General features: G+C 36.0%; 1 protein-coding gene across 5 annotated transcripts in view; it reads left to right on the top strand.

Moving 5' to 3' along the window:
• The window catches only part of LOC105479989 (RAB18, member RAS oncogene family), a 37,446-nt gene extending 17,452 nt beyond the window's left edge, over nt 1-19,994 (top strand). Inside the window, exons 3-8 of one of the 5 annotated variants that reach the window (XM_011738365.2) lie at nt 4,568-4,629; nt 9,236-9,322; nt 10,222-10,294; nt 11,467-11,585; nt 11,660-11,738; nt 15,625-19,994. In XM_011738365.2, the coding sequence (XP_011736667.1) occupies nt 4,568-4,629; nt 9,236-9,322; nt 10,222-10,294; nt 11,467-11,585; nt 11,660-11,738; nt 15,625-15,800 (596 nt within the window). In that variant the 3' untranslated portion in view covers nt 15,801-19,994. The remainder of the gene's footprint in view (nt 1-4,567; nt 4,630-9,235; nt 9,323-10,221; nt 10,295-11,466; nt 11,586-11,659; nt 11,739-15,624) is intronic. The other 4 variants (XM_011738366.2, XM_011738367.2, XM_011738368.2 and 1 more) reach the window with 4 other exon arrangements.
• Nucleotides 19,995-21,829: the final 1,835 nt, after the last annotated feature.

The raw sequence follows: 21,829 nt of genomic DNA, 5'->3' as shown, positions 1-21,829 counted from the left end.
GAAGACACAGAGGCATAAGAATGATATAGTGGACCTTGGGGACTCAGGGAGAGGGATAAAATAACTGCACACTGGGTACAGTGCGCACTGCCCGAGTGATGGGTGCACCAAAATCTCGGAAATTACCCTAAAGAACTTATCCATGTAACCACATACCACCTGTTCCTAAAAACCTATTGAAATAAAAAAAAGTAAAATAAAGTATGTGGGAGGATTAAAAAAAAAAAAAAAAAAAGAGGGTGATGTGCTCTGGTTCTGCGGGGAGAGGAGGGGGGAGGCATGAAAGCTCCACGTTAGGGACCCTCCCAGACCTCATCCTTATGTGTTTTTCTTTTTGGTTGGTCCTGATATTGTATCCTTTGTAATAAAACTGTAATTGTAAAAATCTAAATAAAATGTAATTTGTAAAAAAAAAAAAAAAGGAAAAAAGACGTTTTGGAATTCTGTCAGGCAATAAAAATAATCAGTATTTTCAGTGGAGGGCTTGTGTTTAGGAAAATAAATACATAGAATCTCCTACTGTTGTAACACTGTTTTTCCATTTAATTCTATCAGTGTTTGCTTCATATATATTGGACTTCTGTTCTATGGTGTATATGTTTATAATTGTTGTATCTTCTTGAGAATTGGCCTTTTTATCAAAATATTTTGTCTTTGGTCTCCTAAGAGTTTTTGACTTAAAAGTCTATTTTGTCTGATTTTAGTATAATTACCTTTGTTTTCTTTTGGTTACTATTTGTTTGGAATATCTTTTCCTGTCCTTTCACTCTCAACGTATTTTTAGACCAAAAGTGAATCTCTGATAGAAAGCATGTAGTTGAATTTTTAAAAAGTATTCTGCCAATCTTTTGATAAGAGAGTTTATTCTATTTGCATTTAATATACCAATAAGGAAGGACCTCTGCCATTTTGCTATTTATTTCCTTAAAGAGTTTTTGTTTCTGAATTCTTCCATTACTGCCTTCTTTTATGTTTAGGATTTTTCATAATAATATGCTTTGACTCTCTTCACATTTCCTTTTTTATCTATATTCTATAAATATTTCCTTTGTGATCTATTTCAGTAAATTCTGGTAGCTTTTAATCTTTCAAGGAAATTGTCCCCTTTATCTGGAAATATTTAGGCTGCTTGAAATATTAGGCTGCTTGAAGTTGTCCCACAGATGATTGATGGTCTCTCATTTTCTTTGAATCTTTTCTTTCTGCTTCCTTTTGGGTAGTTTCTATTGCTGTGTCATCACATTCACTGATGTTTTCCTCTGTAGCGTCTAATTTGCTGTTAATCCCATCCAGTGTATTTTTCATCTCAGACATTGCCAATTTTACCTTTTTTTTTTTTTTTTTTTTTGAGACAGGGTGTTGCTGTGTTATCCAGGCTAGAGTGCAGTAGCACAACCATTGCTCATTTCAGCCTCGACCTTTCAGGTTCAAGCCATCCTCGTACCTCAGCCTCCTGAGAAGCTGGGACTACAGGCACAAGCCACCATGCCTGGCTAATTTTAAAATTTTATTTTTGGCCAGGTGTGGTGGCTCACGCCTGTAATCCACTTTGGGAGGCCTAGGCGGGCGGATCACGAGGTCAGGAGATTGAGACCATCCTGGCTAACATGGTGAAGCCTTGTCTCTACTAAAAATACAAAAAATTAGTCAGGCGTGGTGGCGGGCGCTTGTAGTCCCAGCAGCTGGGGAGGCTGAGGCAGGAGAATGGCGTGACCCTGGGAGGCAGAGCTTGCTGTGAACCGAGATCGCTGCCACTACACTCCAGCCTGGGCGACACAGCAAGACTCTGTCTCAAAAAAGAAAAAAAAAAATTTATTATTTATTTTGTCAAGACAAAGTCTCGCTATTTTGCCAGGGTTGGTCTTGAACTCCTGGCCTCAAGCGATCCTCCCACCTCAGCCTCTCAAAGGGTTGGAATTATAGGCATGAGCCACTGTGCCCAGCCCATTTTCATCTTTAGAAAGTTCTATTTGATCTTTTTTTATGTCACTCATGTCTACTTAACTTTTTGAACATGTGGTGTATAGTTGTAACATCTGTGTCAGTACTGAGGTAGTTTTTAATTGATTGATTTTTCTCCTCTTGGACAAGACATACACTTCTGCTTCCATTAATATCTTCTGGTCTCCCATTCACATATATCTACTGTTGAGTTCATATTTTCTTTGGCCTTTTTAATGAAGGTTGTTTTAGTTAAAACTAGATAATATAATTAATGGAACCTTTGAAATAAGCAGTAAGTGCCACATGAAAATTTACCAGTGTGCCCAAAAAAAGATTCTTGCGAAGAAACTGAATTAAAGATCATATTAAAAATGCAAACACAAATGGACAAGAAAAAGCTGAGATGACAGTTCTTCTGTTCCTGTTGTGAGCTCCATGTTATCCACATAAAGAGATTGAAAAGACAGTTTAATCAAATTTGGTAAGAAACTGGCAAAATCAAATCTCTCAAAAAGACTCCCACTGCTGGTACCAATTAAGGCAAATTATCAGCCACTTACAAAAGAGAAGCATGGTGAAGAAGCAGTTTTAGCATGTGAGAGCTGAACAGCTCAATTGCTGCATGTGAGATTCACTTGCTGCATGTGAGATTCACCAGAGGAACCTAGGGAAGAAGACTGGGGACTTTAGGGGTCTGGATTTAGATTAGGTGCCCCTTCAGGCTACCTGTGTCTGTTAGCTTTGATGGCAGGACGACAGTGGGCAGTGTCTCCTGTGGATGGTATTGGTAAGTTTCAGATATAATATGTCAAAAGCATAACTTAGAGACATTGTTAGTTATTCACATGCAAATTATTCTTATGTCAGAGACAGTCATTAGACTGTTGACAACAAACATGCAAAACCAGGAAATAAGAAAAGAAAGAGGAGATGGGGTATGGGTAGAAAACACATACATTCTGGAAGTGGTGGGTTTCTTTTCTTGGGTAAACAAATTAGCTGATAGTTAGGAAAGATGTTTGTCTGCTCTTGAACATGTACCTGGGATTATTAAGAAAAAAAAATTAGTTATTTATATACTTCCTGAAAAACCTTGAGAATTTAACTGTAGAGTGTGCATGGCAGAGGCTATCTCTGTGTAATGTCTGCCAGTGGCTATCATTTAGTACCTGCGCCAAGTCAGAACCATTTTCCTTTTCTGAATTTTCTCAGGTTTTGGGCTTTTTTTTTTCTTTTTTCTTTTTAAAAGCAATAGGAAGAAAATGTAGATAATTTCATGTTTATGTAGATAGTTCCACTTTTAAAATGGTGTGGTAGCTTCTTTATTTAGACCTGGTAAATAAAAGATTATTTAGCATGTGGGATTTTTTGTTTGTTTGGCTGTGAAGAAATTTTATATTTAGGTTTTTCTTGGGCTGTGTAATCAGCACTGTGCTTTTACTAATGGTTGCCCGTCATTCTAGGCTTTATCAACTCCTTTATCACCCCAGCTCAAAACACCAAACTTAAAAAATATATATATTTGGTATACAGAAAGACCTGGCATAATGCACATTTTGAATGTGCATTTTTATTACCGAATTTGTATTTGTAATGGATCAACACAAGTCTTCCAAGAATTACGAATATATTTCCATATTGGTGACAGGTGTTCTATTAAGCATTTAGTATGTGAGGGTGCTGTTCATCTTAGTTGGGGCTGTTCTGAATTAATTGTGACAAGCTAATAAGATCTTTTGAAAGTTTCTTTCCAAGCTTCTTGAGCTAATGTTTTCCCTCTGGCCAGTGGGGTAGACTGAACTCTTTAAAGACCTGTGGGCAGTTGCTGTTCATTTAAGCCAGATGGCATGTGTCAACTCCTTTTCCTGGAAAGGGAGAGGTTTCTTTTTTGGCTGCTGTAATAAAGCCTTGTGTGACTTCTTATGAAACTCTTTTCTTTACATAAATTAGTACTTACAGAAGCTTTTCATAGAACTTTAGGCACTCCTCTTTCACTTATGAAGATTCTTAGATGGTTGTATATAAATGTTTTCATGTATAAATTCTTTTATTGAAGTTGTGCTGTAGCAGGTTATCATTGATTAGGTTATCACATAAAAATAGTATTTTTTTTTAGGATAAAAACAAAATAAAGAAATTATATGACAAAGAGTGAGGGACCCTTTTATATTTTTACTGGTTCCCCAAGCTGCTTACAGTCAAGATCTGAGTTAGTGGTTGGCTGACAGTGGACAGCACTCTTAACGGTAGCATGTGGATGCTTAGGGAGCCCCTGGAAGCTGCCATGATCCACGGTCAGCCATGCATAATCTTCATGTGAGCACTGTAATTGCAGCTCTTGACTTTTAGCTCGCATAGTGAGTTATTACCTTAAACTGACTGTTTTTCCTTTTTGGAAGAATGGAAGGTAGGTGAGTGAGTGAATTCTACAAGCATTTGATTTTTATTTATCCTGATTAAATCCTAAGATCCTGGATTTTATCTCCACATCCAGAATTCTAAGAATTTGGGGTGTGAACTGGGCATGTGATAAAGGTGACTTTTCTGTTTTCTGGTTTTCTTGGTAATGGATGTTAAAAGTCTGTTTTACTGGGAGACTTATCAAAATTTTCATTTCTTTAAGGTGTTGACTTTAAGGTGAAAACAATTTCAGTGGATGGAAATAAGGCTAAACTTGCAATATGGGTAAGAGCTTTTAAAATGTATTTTGAAAATATTAAACTTTACTTTTTAAGGATGCAGAAATTGATTTGTGTAGTGTTCTAGAGGTGGTGAATGAACAATTTGTATTAAATAACTTTTGGGAGATTTGATACTGATTAAAGGATAAACAGTAATATAATTGGGTAATTAGGCAGCTATGTTTTGTTTAAATTTTTACAATGCAGAATTCTTTATGAATATTTCAAAACAGAACAGAATGTTAAAAAATCATCTCATCTGCCAAAGAGAATCATAATTGGATATGTTTCTTTAAGTTTTAAAAAGACCGTCTAGACTGAACTAACACTAAAGGTAATTGTTAAGGGGAGGAGGAATGACGTGATGTTTAGGAAAAATTTTATTTTTCTTGTTTGTTAGTATAGATATTTATAAAATTTGAGGTTTCAAACTTTGGGCTTATTTTTAATGCCTCGTTTTTCCTTACTGACTTCTTTTCATTTTCCTGTGAATCCAACCATTCTGATCCCCATTGCTGTACTAGCTAGACCTCCTCATGCTAGTGTCAGATAAGGTAGCATTAACTGTCAAAAATATCCAAGATGCTTAGTGTCTATGTTTGTCTCTCTGTGTGTCTCCCTTTTATCAGTCTATTTACCCATCTACATACTGATCTATCTATATCTGTCTATCTAAATATGATCGGTACTATATATACATATGTTAATTCTAAATATATACTGTTTTATATATCTAATTTCCACATATGCTCTGATAATTATACGTATATGTTTGTAACATAAGAAATCATATTAGAACTGATCAGCAGTCATCAAATCGAGACATATTTCCACAAGATGGTTAAATGGTAAATGCTGTTTGTACATCAGTCACAGATTGAAAACAGCAAGTGTTCATGCATTGTATGATGTCATATTTCTTGGCATTCTCTGAATGGCACACTGTTTCTAATACACATTTATCCCCAAATAACAAATAACTGTGTAAGTGTGTTTAATGTTTTTATGTCAGTTTTTCCTAACATACACTACTTTAAATTTGTTAACTTGTTTGCCCCTTTCCCGCAAATATATTTAATATCAATCAGAACAGTAATGTCTAACAGAGAACAATTTGGAAAATGTTGGACTAGACTATGGTAAAATGTGTTGAACGATGTAAGAATGCTGGCTTTTTCCATACTAAAGTAGGGGCCTGATTTCCATATGCTTTTCGTGGTTGATTTATTATCCCTTTCCGTCCTTGCTGCTGCTTTGTGAAATATATAGATTAGAGTAGTATCGGAGGCTTGCTGGTTGCAGTGAGATTTTTCTCTCATAGTTTCGTTTTGTTTTAAATTTACTTTCTAGTTCCTGCCTAATAAAAAGGCTGGCAGGTATTATTTAAGAGAATTTTTACCATAGGCCTATAAACATTCTTTAAAGAAGAGAAATTTTCCCCCTGGCTGTAGGAATAATACAGGGTCATTCTAAAAAGGATAATTGAGACAGTAAGACAGTAGTAGAGAAAAATGTCCATAAAAGTATACCACCGAGTACATTTTAGTGAGCATTCTTTAAAATATCTAGGGATATGTATACATACCACTATACCTATGAGTATGTGAGTTTTCCAAAACAAAGAGATTATATTTTACATTTTTAAACCTGTTTGTCCTCCTTTCCTACCACCTCACCCCCACACACAGTATGTGCTGTAGCCATTTAGATGGCCACCTAGTATTCCATTTCATAGCTGTACTTTAGTCAACCTTCAGTGAGAGATACTTACATTTTTGCCAGCTTTTCACAAAGATTAGAGCTCTTTGAGCATTCTGATTTATACGTCTGTGTGTACATGTCCAGTTACTTTAAAATGTGTAGCTGGAAGTAGAAATAAATATGAAGTCTTAACATTAATGTACACCAAAAAGCCTTTTTTTCAGTTTATACTCCCACCAATTATATTTATATTCATTCTGCCACATCCTTATCTATACTGTTATCATTCTTTGTTTTTGCCTCTGAGTGTTGCTGTTTTACTTATATTTGCATTTCTTTTGATAAGAGATTTTTGCCTATTTATTGATCATTTTAAAAAACAAGTTTTCTTTTACATATTTTACCCATTTTATATGTTAGCATTCATCTTTTTTGTCATTAAAGTCTTTATATAATAAAAGTATTAGCTCTTTGTCATGTGGTACAATTTTCTAATCTATCATTTGCCTTTAAAATCATGTTTCAGTTGAATATATGTTTGTGTTCTTGTGTGTGTGTAATACTAACTGCCATATGCTACAGATTTTTTTTTCCAGTTTGTCATTTACCTTCCAATATTGTTAAGGATGAATATGGGGATGGGGAGGTGAAGAGGAGGTAAAGGATGTTCTTGTCATACCAAGGTTTTAATATTTATATGGTTAGATCAGCTATTTTCATCATGGCATTTGGGTGTAATGTATTTAGGAAGGCCTTTCCTCTCTATTAGAAATATATAAATCCATATTGCCTAATTCTTCTATAGTTTTATTTATAAAATAAAATGAGTTTCTCTCCTACTTGGAAGCTTTTTCTAGGATGAAATGGAATAGTTAAGCATAGCCCTGCCCCTCCTGCCTCCTGAAAGTGCATACGCACCATGACCTTGTTTTCTTCTACTGCCTTTTTCTATGTCCTTACTTCACTTTCACTCCCTCCATCTATTATTAAGCCTTTCTAGATCTTTCCTAGCCCTGAATTTCCTAGCCCTGATCTATATATCTTTCAGTAATTTCTTCTCTTCTTCCTCCATCAGAAAATAAAACCACAGGATAGAGACAAAAAGCTATACTTCATTTATCTTACAAAGATGTTATTAAACCTACCAGATATTCCTGTTTTGAAAACAAACACAAGCAACAATCTAACTTCTATTTAAGCATATACACTTTATAGTTACTATAAATCCTGATCCAATGCTATTGCACATGGTTCCCTCCACCCTCTAAATTATAACACCTATTTAAACATTTTTATAAGTGAATCCAAAAATGGCAAGGCTCTAAACATCTGGCCTAATTATTAATAAATATTCACAAGCAAAGTTTCAAAGTCAAGTGTAGTATTTCAACATTAAAACTTTCTTGCTATGGTTTTTACTTTTAAAACATCGGGATTTATGGATATTTTAACTGGAATTGCAGTTCTGATTTTTATGTTGTGTTTCATTAAGGCAGTTTTTGAAGTTGATCTCAATGAAGACCAGAGAGAACAAATTTCATGTTCACTTGTTTTTCTGCCAGCTCTGGAACTTATGGACACAGTTTCCATATGCAAATAGAATAAACTTTTTTCCTGTTATCACAAAGTCTTGGGGCTAAAATATTTCATACTTGGTCTTTGCCCCAAACTATTTGTTATGAATATAGAACAGTGTTCCATGTATGGAAAAATAGCTGCTGCTTAAATTTCCAAATTCACTAATTCGCTGTTCCAAACCCAAGGCTTGTCTTTTCAATAATGGCCTTTCCTTCCTTTTTTCTTTCTTTCTCTCTAAAGAACATAGTCTGTACTACTAAAAGTTAAATGCTTAACATGGTGCAATTCTCGAAGTTATAATGTATCTGGATACTGAATAATTTGAATATTACTAATTTGTCATTTTTTGCATATAAGCAAATCGCCAGGATGCGTTCTCATAATGATTTGTCATTTTAAAATATACATTTTTTATTGAGTTTTTATGAATCAGATTGTGTGAAATAGGTACTAGTACAAGGCTATGAAGAGCATTTCTAGTTTCTTATTGTATATATTACCAATTGCTTCCTAAAAGCGGTGACACTTTTACTGATATACATAGTAATCATTTTACTATGATATGCATAGTAGTTATATCTTTTGGCTTCTAGTTGATTACTTTTTCTTTCCCTGCAAATTTGGGTTTTGATTACTTGAGCATAGTGATCAAAAAAGATCACTGGGCATCCATGTGCCATTTCATTAATGATTATTAGACTACAATATTGACTTGTCTCATGTTACCAAAGTTATAATCTGCTTTAGATAGCGGCAAGTTCACTTTGCTTTAAGCAGCTTTTAATTCATATTATTGTTCTTGAAAAGTTGAGTAAATACGCAAATTGAATGATTTTAAAATCCAAAGCAGGTTTTGTAAGAAACTTAAGAGGCAGCAAGAAGTTTTGTAAAGAGAAAAATCATTTATTTTATAAATTTATCTGTTTAGAACATTTACTTTAAATCTGTTACTTCTTCACTTAAGCATGGCAGGGTGGGGATTAGTTTCTGTGGTGGTGAGAATCTGGAAGGAAAGGCATTCAAATTTATGTAAGTATATCTGTGGAAGAGTGCTGAATGTTCAAAGTGGTTTACATTGGAAAGTTACTTTCCTCTTAAGTTTCTCTTCTGGGGTTATAAATGACCGCAGATCCTCCCTACTGTGTTGCTGAAGCCCCTCAAGCCCCTGGTTTGAATTCCTCTCCAATCTTATAAACCTCTTACAGGTTATTCTAGCACTTTTTATATCTAGAGGAGCTTCTGCTTGTCCCATAGAAAACCCTCATTTACAGCAGTGGGACTGGTAGCTAAGTTGAGGTTTGATACATGTGTTTACTTTTACTTTTCTTTAGGTTACTTTGCATCAGCAGACTGCAAACTTTTTCTTAAAGAGCCAGATAGGAAATAGTCCAATCCTGAAGTGGGCCATGTGGCAATACGTAAGCAAATAGGCCTGCTGTGTTTCAATAAAACTTTATTTAATAAAACAGGTGGTGGGCTGAGCTGCTTTGTATAATCTTAGGTACTTTGAATCCATAGTCCAAGGATAGTGGAAAGACAACAGAGAGAAGGAATTGGGCCCGGAGGTAAAGGCTTGTTAAATAGGTTCATTCTTTTTCTTTTTCTGTTTTTACTCAACAAATTCTGAGCAACTGTCTTTTTTCAAGAATTGCTCTCAGCACAACGGTTAAACTGGTGATTAAACAGATGAGTCCCTGCTTTATGAAATTTACATTTTCTACCTAGTGTACGTTGTTCATTAACCCTAACATGAGTCAGAAACAACATGTAATAAAGAATGGCTTGGTTATATGCATTCTCTCAAAAGGAGATACATAGAAAACACTTAAAAGAGCCCAACCTAAAAATCTGTTACCTAAAGTAATACGTCCCCATAATTTTCTTCAAATCAGTGGTTCTCAGCCTTGATTCTACATTAAAAGCACCTGGTAAGATTTTTTTTTGAAAAATTCGTGTCATTACCTTAGACCGATTAAGCAGAAGTTTTTTGGAGGTTAGACTCAAGATTCCCAGAAAATTTCATTGTGCAACTGGAGTTTAGAACCATGGGTTTCATTTCATGTATGATAAAAATCTTAAATTCAAAACAGCAGAAAACCTTTACATAGTTTCATTTTTCTAGAGATCAGTAATTATAAGTAATTTTATTTTGTGACACTTGTCAGTAAGTGAACACATCTTATTTAAGTTCCAGTTTTTTAATGAGCTCATGCATTAATACTATTTTTAATAATGCTGTTTGACTTTCTACTCTTAAACTAGTATATTGAAGGTCTATTTATACTTTGTTTAATTTAATAATAATGATCATTTTTAGGATACTGCTGGTCAAGAGAGGTTTAGAACATTAACTCCCAGCTATTATAGAGGTGCACAGGGTGTTATATTAGGTAAGTGTTTACTTTAATTAATTTAAAAATATTTATTGGAGTTTCTGATTTTCCTAGTGTGTGAAAGTTAGTGTGTTTTTGTTTTACTTCTCATTAGAGCTACTTTTATGTAACTTGTAGTTGTATTAACTTCATGTAATATTAATGAATATTAAAACTTCTGATTTTAGTCTTTTGTCTAGCACTTAAAAAATAAAGACAAGACTATTTGGTTTGAAAACACATGTCAATGAGAACGTAATTGAGGATTAATCAGCGTATGTTCGACTGTCTTGGAGTATTACGGAAACTGGGCTTCAGTCATCAGCATATTAATATTTGCTGCAGTTTATAAAGGATGAAAAGTATTTGTTGATTAGTAGAACCTGCTTTATTAGTCCTAAAAATATCACAAAGCACTTAACACTATTGATTTATAATCAAACAAAATTTACAAACCAAATGTGGCTTCTCAGTGTAATTTGTTGAAAAGTGCTTGTTCTTGATATTCCTGGGAAACAGTTTAAAATGAATATTGATCAATTGTATTAATAGGTAGAATTCTCTTTTTTTTAATATTATGACTTGATAGTGACAGCCTTTTGGTTCAGCATCTCTTGAGTTTGTAAAACACTTTAATAAGCTTTTTGTTGTAATGCAGAATGACATAAGATGAAAGTGATAACAGGAAGACCATTAGGAACGCATCCACTAACTGTACTACAATTTTTTCAAAGCTGTAAATTTTGGTTCTTGTAAGAAACAAATTAATGGGGTCATAGATGTTTACGTTCATGTATTTTCTTTTCTTTTTTTTTTTTTTTTTGGATATTTTGCCACAGATTCAAATCTAAATACTCTGGTTTTTGGCTAGACCTCATTCATCATTATGAATGGGAAGAGCTGTTATTTTGCTTTAATGGGTATTAAATGGGTTTTCACTTATTACACAGGATATAATTTCATTTCTGTGACAGTATATGTTAATAGGATTGAAATGTGTGTGTATGCTTTAAAACAAAACACTTGTTTCTTCCATTTGGATCAGTAGACACTCATTATTAATTGTTGGAGACAATAAAAAACAGACTTGCCTATATTGCTTAGTAATGCTAACTCCTAGCTACGTATCAGAAATATACCATTGCTTCTTTCTTTAATGCTTATTTAACAAATGACTCCTTTTATTTCAGTTTATGATGTCACAAGAAGAGACACATTTGTTAAACTGGATAATTGGTTAAATGAATTGGAAACATACTGTACAAGAAATGACATAGTAAACATGCTAGTTGGAAATAAAATCGATAAGGTAAGAAGGTAGACACTTGGCATTTTGGTTCTGTATTTTGGTAGCCTTTCTTAATCATTGCATTTATGTTTTAGGAAAATCGTGAAGTCGATAGAAATGAAGGCCTGAAATTTGCACGAAAGCATTCCATGTTATTTATAGGTAGGTGTGTGAGTGAGTATCTATCCTTTCATTATTAATGAGGAATTTTTAAATGGAATTTTTGCTAAGTTTATTCCTTTATGAACCATAAAATGTATTTATTGTTCCTAGTTGCCCTGTGTTACAAAATCTAACTATATAACAAGGTTCTTTATTCTTCTTTCTGTAAAATGTATGATCATATTATGTGAAATCATATTTTAAAAAAGTCAAATCATTCCTCACAGGATATAATGGCATTCAGTAAAGTTTGGCACCCAGTGCTAAAGTTGTGCCTTGCTGATCCATATGCTGATACCATCAGCACCACCTGGGAGCTTGTTAGCAGTGCTTCAGCTCAGGCCCTACCCCAGACTTTCTGAATTGGAATCTGCATTTTAACAAGCTCTTCCTATGGTTTATATGCACATTAATTTTTGAGAAACATGGTCCAGCAAGGGTTGCCAAACTACAGCCTGGTCCAAATCTGGCCTCACCATTTGTATTGGTACACAGCCATGTCCATGTGTTTACATGTTGTCTGTGGCTGCTTTTGTGCCATATGGCAGATTTTAGTAGTTACAACAGAGGCCATATGGCCCACGAAGCCTAAATATTTACTATCTGGCCCTTTACAGAAAGAGTTTGCCAACCCCTCATCTAGAAAATTGGATGAGCCATATCAGAATCACCTGGGCCCTGTGCCTTATTACAGGTTTGAAAGGCAGTTTATTAAAAAGCACTCTAGTTGATTCTGATGTGAAGCCAGCTTTAGGAATTACTGATTTAACCATTCCATGGCATTAGAAACTACTAGGAATCTGCAAATGACGTTGAGAGGACTTCATATATAGATAGAAGCAGAGTGGAATTAGTGGAAAGTATTGAGATTTTCAGAAAGGAATTGAGTACTTTTACTTGCTGTATATCCCTGATTTCCATACATTAGTTTACCCAATATTTATTGAACACTCGAGATGTAACAGTGGACAAAACAGACAAACTTTCTGCCCACATGGAGCTTACATTCTAGTAAGGGAGACAGACTTAAATAAGTAAGTAGTGCTATGAAGGAAATAAAACATTATAAGGGGAGAGAGAACGACTGGAGTGGGGACTGATTAGGGAAAGTTCTTAGAGACTGTCCCATTTGAGCAGAAATCCCTCAGGTGAGGATCTAGAGCAAGCTTGTCCAGCCCACGGGCTGCATGTGGCCCAGGAGATGGCTTTGAATGTGACCCAACACAAATTTGTAAACTTTCTTAAAACATGAGATTTTGTGAGTTATTTTTTTAAGTTCCAGCTATCATTAGTGTTAGTGTATGTTATGTGTGGCCCAAGACTATTCTTCTAATGTGGCCCAGGGAAACCGAAAGACTGGACACTCCTAGTCTAGAGGGAGATCATCTCAGGCTGAGAGAAGAGCGAATATTTCCTGAGGTAGGAACCAGGCTAGTGTGTTAAAGGAACAGGAAGAAAGCGTGTGTACTGGAGCATAGTGTGTGTTAAGGAGAAGGCAGATGGTGAGAGATGCCATTCAAATGGTAAAGAGATGAATTGTGTTCCAGTTGTGGTGGAAAGCAGGGAAGCAGCGTGTGACCTGATACTCTAAAAAGATCCTGTTGTGTAGAAAATGGACTAGGGGAAACAGAAGCAAGAGACTAGTTCTTCTCTTGCGGTGGCTTAGATGAAGGAAGCAGTGGTTTGACTATGTAGCAGTAAAGGGTGGTGGAAAACTGGCAGTTCTGGGAGGTACAGTGAAGGTACAGCTGACAGAATTTGTGGGTGGATTGGGTATGGAGGATAAGAAAAGAGAGCAATGAGGCGGGCACGGTGGCTCATGCCTGTAATCCCAGCACTTTGGGAGGCCGAGGCAGGTGGATTACGAGGTCAGGAGATCGAGACCATCCTGGCTAACATGGTGAAACCTGGTCGCTACTAAAAATACAAAAAATTCACTGGGAGTGGTGGCGGGCGCCTGTAGTCCCAGCTACTGGGGAGGCTGAGGCAGGAGAATCGCTTGAACCTGGGAGGCATAGCTTGCAGTGAGCAAGATTGGGCCACTGCAGTCCAGCCTGGGTGACAGAGCGAGACTTCGTCTCAAAAAAGAAAAGAAAAAAAAAAAAAGGAAAAAGAAAAGAGAGCAATCAGAGATAACTCCGGGTTTTAGGCATGAGCAGTGAGGTAGATTGTGCTGCCAATAATTGGGATGTGAAAGATTGAGATAAGAGCAAGTTTACAGTAGGGAAGTGAGAAATCAAGAATTTCACTTTGACATAAGAATGAGACATTTTTCTGATAACCGGTGGACGTGGTGGTCATTGGCATTTAGGTGGCATTTAAGATCACGTGATTAGATTGGTGACTTCAGGAAAGAATGTGGATAGAAAAGGGCTGAAGAAGCCTGGGCAACCTAGTGAGACCTCATCTCCAAATAAAATCAGCTGTGTGTGGTGGCATGTGCCTGTGATTCCAGTTGCTCTGGAGGCTGAGGTGGGAGGATCACTTGAGCCTGGGAGTCCAGGGCTATAGTGGAGCTCCCACTGCACTCCAGCCTAGGTGACAGAGTGAGACCCTGTCTCGGAAACGAAACAAAACGAAACAAAGAAAATGGCAGAAGATTGAACCCTGGGGGACTCCAGCAATTAGAGGTCCACAGAAAGAGGAAGTGCCAGCGAATAAGTCTGCACATGACATGCCAATGAGATAGAGGATTTTCAGGATGTTCAGTGTCCTGGAAGTCAAGGGAACAACTTGTTTAAAAGAAGAAGAATTGATTAGCAGTATCAAATACCAAAGATGTCAAATCAAATTAGGATGTTGGATTTGACAAGATAAAGGGTGTTGTGGTCTTGGAAAAGAATGATTTCAGTGGAGTGGTGGGAATGAAAGCCTAATTAGAGTAGTTTGAAGAAAGAATGTGAGATAAGAAGGTAGAAACAGCTTATGTGGATAACTCTTTAGAAGAGGTTTCAAAGAGAGTAGAGAAATGGGTGGCTATAAGAAGGGCATGTGGCGTAGAGAGCAAGTTTGTTTTTTAATAGGATGGAAAATAATTTGGCAGACTTTTAGGCTGATTGGTATGATCCAATAGAGAGAGTGTTTGATCCTTCAGTGAATGAGAAGGGGTGGGACTCCAGGAACAAGAGAAGGCGATGGCTTGGATAGCAGCAGGGACAGTTCATCCGTTCTCACAGAAGGGAAGGCAGAGCATGAGGATACATATGCAGGTAACTTGGTAAATTTATTAGTGGGATGATCAGGTAGTTCTTGCCAGATTGCTTCTGATTTTCTCAGCATAATGCAGCTAGATTATTAGCTGTGATAGAGTTTTGAGAGGCAGGAATAAAGTCATCATCTCAGACAGTGAGAAAGATCACCACTAAGGAAATGTAGGGTTGGAAGCAGTGCTGAGTGTCCACTTGAGTTTCATGAGCAAACATTTGCTGTAGGACCAGTTTTCATGGTGGTTTGTCATTTTGTCCAGCTACCTGGAGCTGCCTGATTATTAACAGAATAATCAGGTTAATTCTATAACTTGTATGAATTTCCTTATTTTAAAATAGGAATAATATCTGCCTTGGGAGCAAGTTGTAAGAATTAACTGAAAGCTTAAGGAAAAAACTTTCACATGCTAGTTAAGTAGGGCTTTACAAGTTATACTTCTATCACAGTTTTAAGATTATAAACCAGTATTTTTTTGGTATAAATTTATACACTAGTATTCTTATGGATAGAATTTAAGTAACTCAGTTTTGAGATTTGGAAATTCAGTAGTTATTGACTGTGGGGAAAAATTGCTGATTTGGATCTTAATGTATTATAGGCTGATATTTATGCCCTGATCGTTTCCCAGAAAAACATGAGAATATGGCCAGAAAGGAATATACTATGAATGACCTTTTTCCTTGAATTTCAGAGGCAAGTGCAAAAACCTGTGATGGTGTACAATGTGCCTTTGAAGAACTTGTTGAAAAGATCATTCAGACCCCTGGACTGTGGGAAAGTGAGAACCAGAATAAAGGAGTCAAACTGTCACACAGGGAAGAAGGCCAAGGAGGAGGAGCCTGTGGTGGTTATTGTTCTGTGTTATAAACTCTGGGAAATTCCATCTCTTGTGTATTTGATCAGATAGTGACATCTTTCTGTATATAAACTCTTTAACTGCTATTTTAGGGACCTTGCAGTTTGCACATAATTGTTTTATATCATAGCAGTAAATATTTGCAAGAAATCCCACTCATTGACCCCGGGTAAAATGTTATGGTACGCATGCACAGTTTGCAGTCTACAGTTTTTTTATGTAGCACAAAATAGGTGTACCTTTATAAGTACATTCAATTTTATGATTTACATTTATCATGTAATTTTTAAAAAAATCCACCTATCTAGTATATGTTGATACAAAGTCTGCTTTTGCTATTCTTTTTGCTTAAATACTCCTATCATTTTCTGAATTACTTGGTATGTAGAACTCCTAGACCCACGGAGAAGAATAGAGGTATCATCAAACGTGGCAAATTTTCTTTCAGGAATAATAAAGAGCATGATTCCACAGCTTTTCTAGGATGTTTGAGATTCTTTTTTAGTACGAAGCAAAATTCTCATTACAGAATGTAGCCCAGGCCAATTTATAACTAAATCTCTATTTGTTCTGATGATGCTTCTAAAACAGCATTGATAGGTTAAAGAAGCTTGGTACTTTTAATTTACTTCAATGATTAGCTCAGTTGCTTAACTGGAGTTTTAATCCTGTGATATGTACATTGGATTCATGACTCTGTGCAGCATTTTTAGTTATGTGGTGTTTGGCAGAATGACAATAAGGTTTTCCCCCATTTTGGTTTCAGGAGGACATGAATAGTGTGTTTATTGTGACTCCTCGTACTAACCACTTTTAAAACCAACATCTTTTTTCATAAATGTTGGTAGTATTTGTCCAGGTACCTCAATTGTAGCTTGTGTAATGTTGATGAATATCTGTATCTTATGGCTTCCATAATGACTAGTTGACGTTGAAAAACCTATTTCTGTGTTTTGAGGAGTGGGGAAGAAAAACACTGAGTGAAAATTTGAGAAAGGCATATTACTTTCAGATTCTGATGTGTGAGGGAAAATACTGTCACAATGAAAATCTTGACAATTTACTTAACAAGTAACCAATAGTTCATCAAAACCAACTTGTACAGACTAATACATCTTTTTCATAGTATTCAGTTTTCTCACCTCTTGCTATTGTATATTGTAGATTTTTTTCACTCATGTGTTATTTAATTTACACTGATCTCTGCTATTTTAACCCCCCAAATAAGTTATTTGTCCTTTAAGGTTGGTTACTATAATACCCCTTAGTAAGATTCCAGTATTAATTTCTGGGCAGTTTGTTCTCTGTATACGATTGCAAATGATAAGCATTTTTGTGAGTGACCACCTTTGCAATATGTTTGTTAATTTACTTCATGTTGGGTTCTTTCTGAAATGTACATCTTTACATATAAAAACCTCACATTTATTTGATTTACACTTCCTAGTCTACATTACATGTGGTTGAAGGTTTTATACATTCTATATGCTTTTACTAAATATACAAGATTTACTACTAGAAATTTGGAGAAAGAACACTAACACAGGTACTTGTGATTTGTTCATGTTATATTAAAACTTGAGATTTGTGTATTTATGTAGAGTCTGTATTGACAAGACTGTTGTTTTTTGCTCCTTGAGCTATATAATCATCTGTGTATTGGATTGTTGTCTTGATTTGGTCTAAATTTGAATATATACAAGTTACTTGAATATAACAAAAATGAATTTTGTTTGATAGATTTATATTGTAACCTTTTTCTAGTTCTTGAATAAATATAGCCTACCTTCCCTAGATGCATTTGTGCAGGAAGTATATACATTTCCCTATTACTCTCATCAGCTGAGGAATATGTACTATGGTGTTACTGATATTATGTGGCTTTCATTTTATTATTTTGTTGCACGCTTAGTGTTTTGTAGTGGAGGTTTTGTAAGTGACAACAGTTGTAATATCTAAAGTCAGGCACCTAGTAGCAGGGTTTTGTTAATTCTTTTCAGAATCATTGAAGCAGTCTTAAAGGGTCTTTTGCAGATGGTACAAATTAGAACAATTAGAATGTAGTATTTTGAGTTCTGGGAGTACTGAGATTGACCCAAACAAATAAAGAACTATTCAATTTCTGAGTAACAGTTAACATTTATTGAAAGCTTCCTTGGTGCCAGGTGCCATTCTAAGTGCTGAATTATCTCATTAAACCTCACAGCAACCTTAATAGATTATCCTATTATGCCCATTTTAAAGGTGAGGACAACACTATGTAGGTATGTTGGGTAACCCCCAAAGATCACATAGCTACTCGGTCATTGAGCTGGATTCCAGTCATGGCATTTTTACGCCTGAGCCCATACTCTTCACCATCACTCGTTTTACAACGGGTGGTTACCAGCTTTTTGTAACACAACTGAGTTAAGGCAGGTCCACTATTTCTTTATCACTCTTTTGTTATATGTAATAGAAGTATTTCAGACTTTTTGGTTATAGAGTAAATCCCATGATGTAAACCTACCTCATAAGTCATGTGACATAAAAGTTAAGGTAGTGGAGTAGGTGATCTTATTTCTTTCATCTGCTCAGAGTGGAATGAAAATCCTGACTTAGAAAAGGTGCAAAGTTAGGGACTTATGGTACATTCACTTTCTATGTGAGAACAGAAAGTATGGAAACAGTAATTTGCTCAAAACTGAAATCTGGGGGTGATGTTTTCATTTCATGTATTTGATGGCCATCCACAAACTCATACTTGGTGTTGACATTCTAGTTGAGTGTTGTGGAAATAGACTTGATTTTGATTCATCGTAGTTTGCATAGTCAAGAAATAGACATGATTCTCTACTAAGGGTGGGACTAGCACCATAGCTCATGAAAGAATCCTTCTTACACCAGTACTTGTTCTGCCTGTGAGTTGGCACAGACTTACGCAATATTCATAGTCTATCTTTAAGTACAACTTAATGCATATTTTTTCTGTGTATTTTTTTCAAATGAACTCAACAATTCTTCATGTATTACAGATCAGAGATCCTCTCCATATTCAAGCATTATGCTTCTATTTCTTGGAGGTACATTTCACCAGTAATACTTAGGAAGTTATTTTGTCTTTCCTGTATTTCCCTAGTTAGGTATAGGAGTAAAAACATTATTCAGTTTTCAGAAGACATTGTTCTGACTCCGACCCTGCCTTGTATACTCGACTATATAGACTTCACCCTGGGTTTTGCCTAAACTATTGAAAGACGAGAATAAATAGACATAGATAGGCTAGCTAAGTCAAGACTAGGGACTAAGGAATATAGACTCACCCAGGGTTTTTTTTTTTTTTTTTTTTTTTTTGATTTTTCTCTCCCCAAATGGGAACATCTATCATGCTGGAGGACTGCTGTGATGGGGCTTTACATTTTACTGTTTTGTTGCTAGCTTATTGTTTCATATTTAGGAATCAGTCATGTTTCTGATTGTGGTATAAAGTTTGCTTAAGTGCCCCATAGTTAAAGCTATTAACTTTGTACGCAAACACACACACATATTTTGAATAGTCATGTGAGTGCCTGTTCTCAGTCTTGCCCCCTTTACCATTTCTCATACATATACAAGTTATTTATTGTTTATTTTTTTCCTCTTTTTTGACCGGAGAAGCAACAAATTACATAGTTTTATTTGTGTTTCTTTGATTACTAGTGAGCTTGAGTACTTTTAATATTTTATTGGATTTGTTTGTGACCGACTTTAATTTCTTGTTCGTGTGTGCTGTGGCTGCCCAATCCAGCACCTACTTCTTCTCTCACCATACCCCACCCCCAGCCCCTGCAAAGAATCATGCATGTGGTTTGGGTGGCATTGTCACACCCTCGGCTTTCTAGATTAACCCAGTTACCTTTAAGCAGTGCCCCACTTCCCAGTAGCAATGGTTCAGGGGTAGGCACCTGACCCAGACCAGACTACTGAGATAAAGATGTTTGCCTAGGCTTTTTCAGGAGCTATTGAAGACATCTCCTTGGAGATAGTGTGCTGGGAGGAGTCACATTCTGAACTTGCTGCAGCTCATTTTTCTAATATAAAGGAACCAGCCTGAGGCAGTACCAAGAGAATGAGAGGGAGTCTGTTGGAGCCCTTGGGGACTTCTGGATCAAATTGGACCTGAATTGAGATCTATTTCTCAACTTTCACTTATGTGAGCCAATAAATTCCTTTTTTGTTGAAGGCAATTTGACTTGGATTTTCTTTTTTCTTGCAACCAAATATATGTTGTGTGAGAATGTGTGTGTTTTTCTTATTTACAGAGGTACTTGTACATCAGGTTAGTTACATCAATAATAGATTGATTATTTGCATAAGAAAGAAAAAAGTAAACCACTTGAAAAGCCACTACTCTTAAATAACTATTAACATTTTAGTGAGATTCCTTTTACATATTTCTTTATGGATAGATACATAGAAAACTGTAAATGAGTTAACTTCATACATGCTATTTTAAGGACCTCTTGATTTATATGATGTGGTTTCTTTTCATTTCCTCTGTCACCCGAGCACGCCCTCTCATTCCTCTCCTCCCTGAGGTATCTGTTGCATCCTAGCACATGTGCTCTTTCTGCATTTCTCGATGTTTATATTCATATGCAAATACATATAGATACATATATATTTATATATAGTTACAATTTTCTTTACATTTAAATATATATTATAAATTGGAACCATCTGTATATTCATCTCTGCATGTTGTTTTTCTTTGTTTTTTTCTTTATTTTTTAGAGACAGGCATTTGCTGTCTCCCAGGCAGGAGTGCAGTGGCATGATCACAGCTCACTGCAGCCTCGACCTTCCAGACCCAAATGATGTTCTCACCTCAGCTTCCCGAGTAGCTGGACTACAGTGTGCACCACCATGCCTGGATAATTTTTTTAAACATCTTTTTGTACAGACAAGGTCTCCCTGTGTTGCCCAGGCTGGTCTCGAGCTCCTGGGCTTAAGCTATCCTGCCTTGGCCTCCTAAAGTGCTGGGATTACAGGCATGAGTCACTGCGCCTGGCTGCCTTTCTTTCCTAACAGTAGATTGTGAAAATCCCTCCAAGCCAATTTCTGTACATCTAAGATCCATTTCAGTGATGGTACAGTATTAAAATTCGAATGTGTCGGATACCACAATTTGTTCAACTATTCCTCTAGTAATGGGCAATTATCTTGTTTCTATTTTTTTGCTACTGTAGATAGTACCATGATAAATATCCTTGTACATATTTCCTTTTGTTAGATATCTATGAGTTGGATCCATAGATCAGACAATGCATTTTTTAAGTGTTGACATATTTTGTCAATAGCTTCCCAAAGTCTATAATCTTTTACATTTCCACTAGTGTAATACCTATGAACATACCACTTTCCCTCTTTCCTACATTCCCCATCAGCCCTGAGGTGTTACCACGTTTTAGTTACTTTGATACTTATAAGGTGTAATTTTTTTTCAACTTTTATTTTAGAGTCAGGAGTACCTATACATGTTTGTTATAAAGGTATATTGTGTGATGCTGAGGTTTGGAATACAAATGAATCTTTCCCAGATAGTGAGTGTATATATATATTTTTGAGATAGAGTCTGACTCTGTCACCCAGGCTGGAGTGCAGTGGCGTGATCTCGGCTTACTGCAACCTCTGCATCCCGGGTTCAAACGATTCTTCTGCCTCAGCCTCCCGAGTAGCTGGGATTACAGGCATGTGCCACTATGCCTGACTAATTTTTATATTTTTAGTAGAGATGGGGTTTCACCATGTTGGCCAGGCTAATCTTGAACTCCTGACCTCAGGTGATCCGCCCCCCCTCGGCCTCCCAAAGTGCTGGGATTATAAGCAGGTGTAACTTCTGAGGTATAACTTAGTTTGCATTTTCTGCAGTCGTTTTCATGTTTGTGGGCTTTTTTTTGAAGTGATTATTTATATCCTTTGCCAGTTTTTCTGTTCAGTTTTTTTGTGGTTTTATTATATGAGTTCTTTGTATACTACAGATATTAATCCAAATGTGTATGTTATAAGGATTTTTTTTCTA

The sequence above is a fragment of the Macaca nemestrina genome, chromosome 9 (genome assembly GCF_043159975.1).
Source record: "Macaca nemestrina isolate mMacNem1 chromosome 9, mMacNem.hap1, whole genome shotgun sequence".
Taxonomy (NCBI): Eukaryota; Metazoa; Chordata; class Mammalia; order Primates; family Cercopithecidae; genus Macaca; species Macaca nemestrina.
Note: the sequence above shows the minus strand (reverse complement) of the source record. Positions and strands in the feature narration are given on the sequence as shown.